At 42.4% G+C, this 14139-nt stretch overlaps 1 protein-coding gene across 1 annotated transcript in view; it reads right to left on the minus strand.

Moving 5' to 3' along the window:
• LOC308287593 (metabotropic glutamate receptor 7-like) overlaps positions 1-14139 on the minus strand; it is a gene marked incomplete at its 5' end in the record, with an annotated part of 266695 nt that overhangs the window by 160933 nt on the left and 91623 nt on the right. The window contains 2 exons of the mRNA XM_080728818.1: positions 599-753; positions 4131-4266. Coding sequence (XP_080584944.1) covers positions 599-753; positions 4131-4266 — 291 coding nt within the window. The remainder of the gene's footprint in view (positions 1-598; positions 754-4130; positions 4267-14139) is intronic.

A 14139-nucleotide genomic window follows, 5' to 3' on the forward strand; every position in this document is an offset into this window, starting at 1 on the left:
TCACAACACCACACGTATTTGTGATGCCAAGTTAAAAACTAATTTACCTGGGCACTTCCAAATAGACAACAGGAATAAACTAGACTGTACTCTGTCGAGGTGCCAATTTGCGCCTTGTGCACTTGTGGCCATGCATAGCCTACTTGTGTGCGAAATACCTTCATCAGGAATAGCTCCATATAAAGAAGTGTGTGTGTGTGTGTGTGTGTGTGTGTGTGTGTGTGTGTGTGTGTGTGTGTGTGTGTGTGTGTGTGTGTGTGTGTGCGTGCGTGCGTGCGTGCGTGCGTGCGTCTGTGCACATTCCCAGCTAATCTTGGAAACCACTGTACTAATCACATTGCAGGAGAGGGCCCATGTTATGCCCCATTCAGATATACTGTAATGCTGCTGTCACTGTCATGTCATCATCATGTGTGCCTGCTTGTTGCGGTGAACACACTAACTCTAGCCTACGGACAGGAGCAGCTGTAGATGGGAAAGGAATCGATATTATGACCCGTATATCTGCTCATATATTTTTATAACTAGCAACTCCGCCACCGATTTTCATGATTTTACCTTATTTTGATGGACCCATGGAATAACAAAGAAAACTTACCACTAATGGTGGTTCTCTTTGGCAATATGGTGACAGCTCCCACAGCAGCATCTTCCAGCTGGTGGATAGGGCTGTTCTTGGCCCCCCAACTGTCTGAGCCGATCCACAGGAAATGACCCACCTGGTCCGCTCGCTTACTAGCATTCAGGAGGCCCCTGAAAACAAATAAATACAACATTTTAGTCATTAACAAACACTGGGGGTTACAGTGAGGGCCACGGTGGCGCAGTCGGTAGCACTGTCGCCTCACAGCTAGAAGGATTCAATTCCCGTTGGGGACGCTATGGTCGCTAGGGGCATGTGTCTCCCCCCCCCCCCCCCCCGTCAGGTGAAAAAAAGCGGCTTGGACTCCTCATGCATAGAAGGAAGCATGAGGTCAGTCCGTTGCTCTCCCCAGGTTGGCAGAGGCAGAGTGTAGAGCCCAGGATTACATTAGAGTCCAGGGGTCTTCAACGTTTTCAGGCCGGGGACCCCCAAACTGATGGGGAGATGGAGCAGGGACCCCCTACCACCTCGTAGGGTGCGGGGGTCAGGGCTACGACATATTTTTTATTTTAAACATGTACAAGTTACAGCGAGCATGGTGGGCCGTACTACCATTTCTAAACATACTACTTATTAACTGAGAACCAATGTCAATAATATCAACAATCTGTCAATTGCATAGTAATCATGTATTCAAGCTGTTCAAAATGGATAGAATCATGATTTATTTTTTAACATAAATGTAAAAAAAAATAAAAAAAACATTTTTTGAAATCTTTTTTTTTTTTTTTAAGCAATAATTTCGCGGACCCCCTGCAGTACCTCCGCGGACCCCCTAGGGGTCGTGGACCCCCTGTTGAAGACCCCTGCATTAGACAATTGACACTGGGTGGGAAAATTGGTTACAAAATCATGGGATAACATTTTAAAGAGTAAACAATCACTGAAATGATGCCATTGTGTATTAAAGAATGTACACTTGATGCAGTATAAAACTAGGAAGGTCACATTCTGGGAAATTGCAAGTGTGGTTGCACTGACACAAGTTGCGAGGAATCCACCGGGAAATTAATTCCATCTTACCATTTATATTAGATATTGTGATAAGTGAATCCTGTCTGATTGGACACTATATTGTCCAAGATATCGGGCCTTACAACCCAGATAACTTCAGTTAAAAGGTTAACATGGACATTACATTGTCCTGGCTATCTGGCCTTACAACCCAGATAGCTTCAGTTAAGTCAAAAGGTTAAAGGGATATTTCACTTTCAAAAAAACTTTTGGACATTTTATCGTGTAATCAGGCTTTTATTAACACCCTGAACAGATTGAATTTGCTTCATTCAATATTTAGATATTTGATGTAAATGTTATCAGTCCTTCTCCTCCAGGAGGAGGGCCCCATAGACATGATAGATCCATAGACCATGATAGATTCATTAAAAACACCCATTATTTTTTTCTGGTGACTCATACTACCCTCCTAATACGTGAGCAGGCCGTGTGAGGAGGACTGATAGCATTTACATCAAATATCTAAATATTGAATGAAGCACATTAAAAACTGTTCAGGGTGTTCATAAAAGCCGGCTTAGATGATAAAATGACCAAAAGTTTTTTTGTAAGTGAAATATCCCTTAAACAAAAAGCAGGTTAACTTTGCTGGAAAAGAAATTCTCGAACCGAGAACAATAGTCTGTTGCCTATAGCCACCACACTAACAAGACATCGCACATGAATGAGTCTTTGCATGCTCAAGAGTCAGTTTTGCTTTGTCCGATCAGCGTGAACATCTGCCTTTTATAGTGTCACCAGGAGGCAGATTCTTTTCATATTCCATCCTGATTGGCTAAGACTGGCTTCCAAAGTTTGCAGGAGTGGCCCGGTTTGAACAAAATGTCTCAAATCATGAACACAGTGTCCGATTGCCATTAAACATTTTGAGTGTGTGTGTGCGTGCGTGCATGCATTGCCCTGACAATGTGGGTGGCACGAGCACCTCGTATCATATAAACTTTATAGCTAATGTAAAACCCTCCCACCTCGTATTGTGCCTGTAAGTAACTCAGCCGCAGCCACAAACTATATGCCTCTAAACACTGTAAGCTTTAAAATTGACAGACCCTGAACAATATGGTGAATATCAATTTTGATTACCTTATAAGGTCTCAGCATGCCAGCAATATTCATAGCATCAAAAGTCTGGGAGGGAGTTGAAACATTTTGCACTTGTAGGAGCAAGTCATGGGGACTCCTTCTTATTGCCTTTCATTCGAAGCATCATATGTCGTCAGAGTTTGTTTCACCTTGTGTAGAATAGTGGTTCAAAACCTTTTCAGGCGTGAAATAATCTTATTTTAACCCTGACGAGCACTAATAGTTGAGGCATTGTGAGCATGTAGATCGGTTATTTTCCTAAATTCTGCCTCTAATATTTGACAATTTGGCCAAAGTTTAATTTGTCATTTTAGAGTTTAAGTCCTAAAATTTAGAAATGTGCAGATACCCTCTTTACACCTACATTTTATGTTGGTTTGTTTACTGTTGAGTGAGAAAACAATGTTGCACACAAAGTTAATCATCTGGGGACTGCCCAAAAAATATTTGGGGACCCCGACCCACAGGTTGAGAACAACTGGTGTAGAACATCCACCATCATTTTAACACCATAAAAGGTAACTGGGAACTTGTAGATCAGCTTACTTTGGCAAGCGAGAACGTCACTGATGGATCCACTGTACGTTATAAGTAATAGCGTGTATTGAGAATAAGACAATCATTTATAAAGTTCAACCTCATGAGCAACGACTAAAACAACTTGGAATGGATATTAATATATAAGCCCTTTCTACTGCGCAATTACTCAGTTTGCTCACTCACCTTTGCTGAGATAAAAAAAAAGATGATGCTGGAAAAATAGCAAAAGAATACAGGATTCCAATTAAAAAATAGACAATCTACAAGCTCTCAAAACGCGGCGCGACAAGACATACTTTGAGCTTGTAGGTCGGCTATTTTTGCTACTTCTGTGTGACATAATAGAACCATGAAGTAGGACATGAATTTATGAAAAAAGGTTAGAATATGGAGATGGTTTCTGCCTGACAGCAATGCAATGTGGCTCTCTGGAATAAGCGTGGAAATATAGAGGCCCTCTCTATCATCAAAAAACCCATTTCCACTGTAGGGCCAACCCAGAACTAGAACCAGAACTTTCCAGAACCAAGAACTTTCAAGAACCTGTGAAGTTCTGGGACCAAGTTCTGCTTATGTTTCCATATAACCAGAACTATCCGGGAAGGTCCCAAAAAAAGACCAGCAGCGCTGCTGGCCCCTCCCAGAACTAAAGTTTAGTTCTACCTCAGGAGCAGATCCTAAAAAAGGTTCCAGGAACCTTGTCTGGAACCGGGCCGTACGCAATGGAAACAAAACAAACAAAAAAGAAAAAAAAAACTTCAGGTTCCTGAAAGTTCTGGTTCCACCTTGCAGTGGAAAAGGGGCTAAAGTTGCCCACCCCTGCTTTGGATGTAGGAAAATCACATACCTGATGTCCTCATCAGAGGCAAAGAGGATGACCGCCCTGGCGTAGCGCGTGTCCAGGAGCAGACGGATGATTTTGTCGTAGTCGGAGGTTTTGTGTTCGTGAGGGAGCTTCAGTGACTGGGCGATGCAGATCCCACCTGGAGGAACAGGAAAGCAACAGTTACACCTCAGTGAGATAAGTACTGTTAAAATGTGAGAGAGTCGTAAAGAGTCCTGTAAGAGTGCATACGAAAGATTGTGCAGTAAAGCTTGCTACATTTGAGAAAGTACATATCTCTGCTCTAGGGCCGAAACCTCCTAACTCCAAAATGTTTGTTTTCGGGAAAATGAGCTCAAGTGGAGTTAGGAGGTTTTGACCGAAGTGCTTTTTACTACTTTTCATTGGTTCAATATGATTTTAACCAACACACAGAGGTAAAGGGTGTTCAATAGCACATATTTATGAAACAAAGAGAGGGCAAATCGGGTGGCGTAAGGCTGGTTTGGCAGAAAGTGTGGAGTTAGGAGGTTTTAAGCACTTTTTACTACTTTCCATCGGTTCAATATTATTTTAACTAACACTTCAGTTGTAAAGGGTGTTCAATAGCCCTGATTTATGCCAAAAAAAACTCAAAAATGGAGTTAAGAGGTTTTGGCCAGACAGTGACGAAATGTAGGAAAGCCTCTTTATGGAGGTACACAGGAGAGAGATTGATGCATTAATCTCCAAATTGCCTGACATTTCTTGACAACTCTCACGTCTACTGCATGCAGGTGACGTTGTAGAGTAGAACGCTGCAGAGAGCTAAGGTCACTCAACAGCCTCCAAATAATTTTTCCCCATTATTACCCAGCACTTAGTTCAGTGCATACAATTGAAACGTGTACACTTTTCTGTTCCATTGATGCACAATTGAACAGGTCTTATATAAGAATGAAATAGTGCTTGCACAGTGTGCGAGAGTTCTTAATAAGATTTTCCCAGCTTGAGCCCAGTAAAATCTCTCTTCATCTCATCTCAGAATGACAGATACTGGCACTTTTAATCACCACAGGGATTTCTAACCCATCAGTATGCTAACTCCCGCACTGCATGTGAGACCGTATAGAAACAGAATATAGATGGGTTTTCGAATACTAAAACTATGTTGCAAGAAAATACCCAGTTTGGACATTTGCCTCTCTATATGATGGTTGTATATCATAATTCAGGGGTCCCACAACCTTCTCATAGATTCCATAGTTTCATTGTTTGACAGCACAATTATCAGTGTATTTTGGATTCATGTCAATTTGTGTTTTCAGATACTGTATTTAACCACTTGAACTGTCAATACTTAATAAACTTGACCTTTCACTCTCTCTACCCCAAAGCTCTTTGCCGAAAATAGCTGATCTACAAGCTCACAACGCCTCGCAGCACGAGGCGTTGTGAGCTTGTAGATCTGCTATTTTTGGCTACAGTTCTCAGAATATGGACACTAGGGTTCAAGTGGTTAATATAAAAAGGAGAGAAAAATGCTTCTATCACACAGAGTTTTGGAGGACCCCCTGTAGTAACTCTGAGGATCCCCTAGGGGTCCCGGACCCGCTGTTGCAGACCCCTGTCATAATTGAAAGCACATTTGACCAGCAGACTCTGGTGACACAGAGACTAAAAAAATACATTTGATTTCTTGTTTAACAGATCATTCTCGCCCACTGCTAATTTATTCATTTCTTACCATTCAGCTTAGAGCAAGTCACTGTGGTGGCACAATGTTACCATGTCAACCACATCCTCACTCTGTACGCTCTCTGCCTGACTGCTTCTATTATTTATACAGTATAGGAATGCACAATGAATGGATACATGTTCAGTCTATTAACAATGAATATATGAATGGCTTATTGGCAGTTTAGTATGTGAACGGTCCCAGCGTGTCCGTCTCTCTGTCTATAACGCCTGACGCTGTGGTTCCCCTGACACATCACTGTGACATCAGGACTTCATATGGGAATGCCCATATATGGAGGAAGAAAGCCCATATCTGTGTGGCTGGTTCAGACAAGGATCTCCATGTACAGTATGGGCATGAAAGGGATTGTATGTTGTGATGTCATGGGAACCACTCTAACAGAATCTCGTTTATGCCCATATATGGAGATCCCTGATGTCATCAATATTAAGCCCATATCTAACAGGACTTCATATGGGAATGCCCATATATGGAAGAAGACAGCCCATTATCTGTGTGGCTGGTTCAGACAGGGATCTCCATGTATGGGCATGAAAAGGGATTGTATGTATGATCATGTCAGATGTGATAGACGTCATAGGATTTTCACATGACAAATAACTGAGTAAGCATGTTTGGGCCCTCACAGCATATCTCCATATACAGTACATGGATCTCCATCAGAGCATACGAGCGGAGTGGAGCGCGAGCGACGCGGGGAGCGGAGCGGGCCGTTTTTGACGTGAGCGTGAGCGAGCGACTTTTCAAATGGGTCTGAGCGGCTTCGGAGCGAGGATTTTCCTCCGCTCCTTGGAGCGCCGACCTCCTCCGCTCCTAGCCGATCCTTTTGGGGCAGCGCGCCACATGTTGCCAACAAACAGTCTCTCGGATAGTCAGTGGCACTGTGGCAGCGCAGCCATCATGTCGGCAACGTGTAGAGGAGAGGAGACAGAGAATTCCCTTTATCAAGATTTCACAAAATGTATCTATATCATCCACACAAGTAGGCTAGGCTATGTTATAATAAGTAGCCTACCTTGTGTCAGTTAAGCCAGTCAAAGGATACGATTTGGAAATGCAAGTGAGACTGATTTGGCTGAATGAAAAACACACGCCACCGTTCGCCTCCCTCTCTCGGTTGTGGTGATTAGCCTAATCAATAACCAACAGGATTTAATATTGCCCGTCTTAAAATACAATGCCTTAGATTGCCTAGACAGATCTCCTCGTGTGCTCTGATCTCCATATATGGGTACCAGGGGTCTACATATATGGGTAACTGGTCCGATACTGTACATCACTGGCCAGACACTGGCCAGAAGGCCAAGACATGGTCGTGTGTCGCCCTGAGGAGTCTTCCTAGTGTACAGTCTATGAACAGTGAATATGAATAAGTCCAGTATGTCAACAAACGCCCTACGGAAGGCCATAAAGGAACGTGAATCCCTACCCTCCTTTAAAACAGCTGAAAAGCCACTTAGAGGCGGCAGCTACTCACAACTGGTAAATGAAAACATAGCCTATCCTTGCATTGTGTTTTTTACGAGTGTTTTTTTCTGATGATATCTCCCTCATAGTACTGTGTTCTATCTGTCTGTCAATTCAATGTTATATGGGTTAAAAACAGGATCTCAATTTAAGCCATGGGCTTTCTTGGGCGTATACTTTTAGTTGACCTTGTACCAGTGAACTGTACTGTCATGAAACTGTACCTTTTCCTATGCCAACGCCTAATAAATTCTTCAATCAATGAATCAAACAGTGAATAACTGGCTGAATATACTGTATGTTGTACAAATACACAATCTATTGGTATTTAAATGTTAAGCATGCCACTGATTCTATAAGGCAGTGCATGACTAGTGTTTCGGTGTAAATAATTGCGACCGTCAGGTAGCAGTTACTAACAAAACCTCCACCGGCTGTCAGTCAGTCAGTCAGTCTGTCAGTCAGTTAGTCTGTCAGGCAGTCTGTCAGTCAGTCACACGTCACGTCACACTTTTGCCCTACTCATATCTCCGCAACCGTTGCCCCTATCCATGCCAAACTTTGCACACACACTCCTTGGCTGCCAAAACACAACCTCCACCTCTCACATGGCCCTCTTCTAGCGCCACCATGAGGCCAATTCTTGCAAAACACATTTTTGGACACTGCTCCTACAGATTTTGCCCTAAAATCACGCAAAGCGGTACACAGTATCTCTAAAGTCATGTCATCAACATGGATCTGTCCCATTTCCCATATTCCCTCCTGATTGGCTACCATTGCCTTCTAAAGTTTGTGCATGCGACCTGGCGGGCGCTTTTCTCCCGAATAGGGAGTCTTACTGGTAGTCTGTAGTTATCCAACATCTTTTAAGAAACAGTACTGGATCTTCTCACCTCTGTTTCACCGATTAAAAATCACAAGTGTTTGGACACCAGTGCATTCCACAAAACCACCCTTGGGGACTCAATTTCAGAGTAGAAAAGTTAAACTAATCTGCATATGGAGCTTAAATTTGTTGTCACATTCCATTAATCAAGGCAGCGGTGCCCCTACAGTACAGTACCATATAACTGCATTCATTTGTTAAAGAATGACTGAATGATTTTCTATAATCCGTCACAGTCTGGGTTACAACCATTACCAACTTCTTACTTTGCAAGTTACAAGTCTTGTGATGCACAGAAGCAGTGGGTCTCAAAACATTTAGTTTGGGATGAAAACTTGAATATTTTCTCCATGGGGTCCAAGCTTCTAGAATAAATAATAATGTTGTCCAGTTTCCCCAGCAGAACCCAGCAGCTCTCATAACATAGAGTGCAGCCTATAAGCCTATCGCCTTTAAACTATTTGTTGTGGTCAAAAGTATTTTTATTTTTTCAGGAATGTGGTATAGCTGTCAGTACAAACACATCCATGTCATCGTTGTCCCACACAAGCCATCACACTCTAGTAAACAGATGTTATGCTTTTATGTGTTTTGCCAAGTCCCGGAAAAGATGCCATGTGATTGGCCAGTACAGTCACTTTGATTGGCGCTTGTGCCGAATGCTCACCCCAAAACATTATTTATGAGATTGTGGTGGATTGTGTGGGACAACCAAGGCATGGATGTGTTTGTAATGACAACTAGTACCACATTCATGAAAAAGAAAATCACTTTTGAACACAACAAATAGTGTAAAAGCGATAGGCTTTATAGGCTCCACTCTATGCTATGACAGCTGCTGGGTTCTGCTGGGGAAACTGGACAACAGGGGCATTTCTGCCTAATAGACCCCATGGACAGTCTTTTTGGATCAATGCAAGTAGGAAAATGAGGCTAGAAGCGATTTATAAATTGTCACTTTAGAAATGTGCAGATACCCTCTATACGCTTACACTTTTATGTTGGTTTGTTTACTGTTGAGTAATTTAGAGACCCCCCTGGGGGTCTCGAACCCACAGGTTGAGAACCACTGCCTTAGCCAGATAAGCAGACACTGCTCTGGAACAGCCAAACCACATGGTTATATTTACTGCCCCGCGCGGACGGAGACGATCTCGTTAACGGTCACCAAGTGACTGATTTGACAGGATGTCGATACGAGGAGGGCATTTATTATAGCGCTATCAGCGGGAGGACAAATACTCCAGCTTTCAATAAATCATGACTCGTACACCACTGTGAACACGTTCCTTCACACACCATGAGTTTGCCTCTTGTCATCCACCCCAGGAAATCCACATTATCTAACAGTGTAAAACAATATATCTTCTCTGTTATTTATTTAACATCTCAAGTGTTCTGTGTCGCTGTGCTGCCGAATATGTTGTAATTCAGGGGTCTTCAACGTTTTGAGGTCAAGGACCCCTTAGTCGAGTGAAAGATGAAGCAGGGACCCCCCATAACCCATAGATTCCATATAGTTTCATTGTTTGACAGCACGATCATCAGTGTTTTTGGGATTTATGTCAATTTGTGTTTTCAGATATTTAACCACTTGAACCGTCAATACTTACTAAACATGACCTTTCATTCTGTACTTAGTCTGCTCTTTTTCCCTTTTTAGCCAAAAATAGCCAATCTACAAGCTCACAACACCTCGCGCTGCAAGGCGTTGTGAGCTTGTAGATCTGCTATTTTCTCAGTATATGGACACTAGGGTTCAAGTGGTTAATAATAAAAAAGGAGGGAAAAAAAATTCTATCACTCAATAATTTGGAGGACCCCCTGTAGTAACTCTGAGAACCCCCTAGGGGTCCTGGACCCCCTGTTGAAGACCCCTGTCATAATTGCTTTGCTGGGATCAGCGGTAATGGTGTAACGACAGTTGGGGGCGAGTGAGGGCGAGTGACAGGCCACACGCTGTAGGTCACAATTCAGATTATGAGAAGTGTGATCCATGGCAGACCTTTTCAGTTGACATATTTCCAGTCAACCGAAATGACACATGTATAAAGCCTTACAAGACGGACGGCGGTTGCCGCTGGCTTTGTCGCTTGGATCAGAGGGGATTGCGCTTTGGTGGAGATACAAACACACTCGCTCCACGAGTAAATGCCTGGCGGTGTTTCACAAAGATGAACGAACACAATCCAGCTCTTGCCGCCTGCGAGCGCATGCATGAACGAGCGCGTGCGTGGGAATTTCACGGGACCTTTCTTGCCTCGCCGCCCTGATAACTTCTCCGCACGGCCCAAATAATCGCCAGCAACCGCGCCCCATCTGAAAGGCACTTGAAGACGCCCCACCATGCTTTTCAAAAAATATATTTTATATAAATATTGGTCCATAATACGGTTGGTTTTATACAGGTTTTAGCCTAAACAACCACCCGGATATTGAAATTTCATTTTCTGTCTGTCTCTAATCCAAGCCGTTTCAGATGCAATACCAAAGTGCCCTTTGCTGGCAGAGGGGTGCTGTCTTTGGACTAAAATTGGAACGATACAGAGAATATTAGAGAACCACGATGAGAACCATGTAGAGTCAATCGTAATCTTCTCTGTATCGTTCCAATTTTAGTACCACCTTACCTCATGGTTCCACCTCATATATATAGTCTCAATAGAATATAGCCTCCCAAAAAGTACCGCCCCCTTCTCGAGGGGGCCCAATAGAAATGAGCCCCCTGTGACATAGCATGGGGCTGATTTCAAAAAAAGAGTACCGTTCAGACACGCCCATTCAGAATATCAGTGAAATGAAAGGCAAGGCTTAGGGAAGACCAAAAAACAAGAAAAAGATTCAAAATGTGAAATTCATGGTGGGGCCCCTTTAAGTCTGCCTCAACCTACAGTGCAAAGTTGAAGCAGTGCTATGACGACGCCACGGCCAGAAACGGCCTCTGCACACTGACAGGTGTTCACGTCTTTGTCTGCAGGGAGTGTGATAATGATTGCCATCGTGATGGATCGGACAGGCAGCTGAAACAGAAAGTCACAACTAGCTATGATCATCCACTGACACGGACAGACTCAACAGCCAGGGGGGACACAGGCAGGGGTGTCACACCAAATTCTGGGCCCTGGGTACAAGGATTCACTCATATTTTGTGCTTTAAATATTAAAAAAATAGCAGATCTACAAGCTCACAGCGCGACACTGAGTGCCGCGCTGTGAGCTTGTAGATCTGCTATTTTTGAAAAATCTTTTAAAATGTGTGCAAGCCTTTGAATAATGTTCTCTTTTTTTTTAAACCATGTTTCTATGTCAGTGGTGCTCAAACTTTTTCATGTCAAGGACCCCCACAATGATATGTATTTGGCCACAGACCCCCATCTCAAAACATTTAGTTCCAGGGACCCCCCAGAAGCAAAGTTTTAGTTACAAAAAAATACATATATTCAAAGATTTGCACACATTTTCACGACTTTTCAAAAATAGCAGATCTAAAAAGATCCTCGAAAAATAGCAGATATACAAGCTCACAGCGCGGCACCGAGTGCCGCGCTGTGAGCTTGTATATCTGTTATTGTTCAATAGCTAAAGTATAAAATAATGAAGGCCCCCTCGGGCCCCTCCAACCTGGGCCCTGGTAACTCAGTCCCACTCCCCCCCCCCCACCCTTGTGACGCCCCTGTATATCATCATGGACTGACACGGACAGACTCAACAGCCAGGGGCGACACGGGCACTTTGATAGAACAGTACCGCCGTGCAGATCAAATCATGACCATCTATTGGGCGAGCCAGCCAGCAGACCAAGCAACCAACAATAACACCCCAAAACACAATAAATCATATCAGCACCAGAATAATGGAACAATAAGGTATTGTTAAGCCGTTAAAGGCCCATTAAGCCACAGGAAATTATTTTTCATCATGTCGGTACACAATATACCGTAGCATTTTATCTTCTGTTTGCAGTACTTGTGAAATAGTTTAAATCATTTTTTTACCCATCACAAGATAAGTGTGATTTCCTCAGCTGAGAAATGGGACCGAAATTGCCAAAGGTCTGATTCTCATTGTCGCCAGTAAAAGCAACAAGGTTACTTTTTTTTCCATTTGAGCATTAATTAAAATAAGATAAGCCTGACAGTGTGGCAAACTGGCGATTCATACTGTAAACAAAGAGCCTCTATAAACATGCATATTTACAACAAGATAGATAGATAGATAGATAGATAGATAGATAGATAGATAGATAGATAGATAGATAGATAGATAGATAGATAGATAGATGGATATGTTTAATTAGATAGATCGATAGATCGATAGATCGATAGATCGATCGATCGATGGTCTTCAATGTTTTCAGACCAAGGAACCCTTAGTTGAGAGAGAAATGAAGCAGGGACCCCCACAACCTGTTAATAGATTCCATATAGTTTCATTGTTTGACAGCACAATCATCAGTGTATTTTGGATTCATGTCAAATTGTTTTCAGATATTTAACCACTTGAACCGTCAATACTTAATAAACTTGACTTTTCACTGTACTTAGTTTGCTCTTTTCCCCCTCTACACCAAACCTCTTAGCCGATCTACAAGCTCACAACACCTTGTGAGCTTGTAGATCTGCTATTTTTTGCTAAAGTTCTTAGAATATGGATGCTAGGGTTCAAGTGGTTAATATAAAAAAGGGAGAAAAAAAAAGCTTCTATCACACAAAGATTTGGAGGACCCCCTGTAGTAACTCTGAGGACCCCCTGGGGGTCCCAAACCCCCTGTTGAAGACCCTTGAAGACCCATAGCTGCTGCAAGGCAAACTGACAAGGCAAACATTGCTGGGCATTTTGAGAAGGAAGGACAAAGACAACAAATTGCAAGAGGAGGAGAACAAATGAGAAATACAGAGCAGCATCGATCGGCAGACGTGTCTGGATCAAAATGTTTTCGTTAAACCTTGAAGTGCAGCACTAATTCAATGCCTGAGAAAAGGGTCTGTTCACACCAAGCACTAGAACTATGATGTTATGGTCTGTTCACACCAAGCACTAGAACTATGATGTTATGTTGTTCACACCAAGCACTAGAACTATGATGTTATGTTGTTCACACCAAGCACTAGAACTATGATGTTATGTTGTTCACACCAAGCACTAGAACTATGATGTTATGTTGTTCACACCAAGCACTAGAACTATGATGTTATGTTGTTCACACCAAGCACTAGAACTATGATGTTATGTTGTTCACACCAAGCACTAGAACTATGATGTTATGTTGTTCACACCAAGCACTAGAACTATGATGTTATGTTGTTCACACCAAGCACTAGAACTATGATGTTATGTTGTTCACACCAAGCACTAGAACTATGATGTTATGTTGTTCACACCAAGCACTAGAACTATGATGTTATGTTGTTCACACCAAGCACTAGAACTATGATGTTATGTTGTTCACACCAAGCACTAGAACTATGATGTTATGGTCTGTTCACACTAAGCACTAGAACTATGATGTTATGTTGTTCACACCAAGCACTAGAACTATGATGTTATGGTCTGTTCACACTAAGCACTAGAACTATGATGTTATGTTGTTCACACCAAGCACTAGAACTATGATGTTATGTTGTTCACACTAAGCACTAGAACTATGATGTTATGTTGTTCACACCAAGCACTAGAACTATGATGTTATGTTGTTCACACTAAGCACTAGAACTATGATGTTATGTTGTTCACACCAAGCACTAGAACTATGATGTTATGTTGTTCACACCAAGCACTAGAACTATGATGTTATGTTGTTCACACCAAGCACTAGAACTATGATGTTATGGTCTGTTCACACTAAGCACTAGAACTATGATGTTATGGTCTGTTCACACTAAGCACTAGAACTATGATGTTATGGTCTGTTCACACCAAGCACTAGAACTATGATG

The sequence above is a fragment of the Nannobrachium achirus genome (assembly GCF_963921795.1).
Source record: "Nannobrachium achirus genome assembly, chromosome: 6".
Lineage (NCBI taxonomy): Eukaryota > Metazoa > Chordata > Actinopteri > Myctophiformes > Myctophidae > Nannobrachium > Nannobrachium achirus.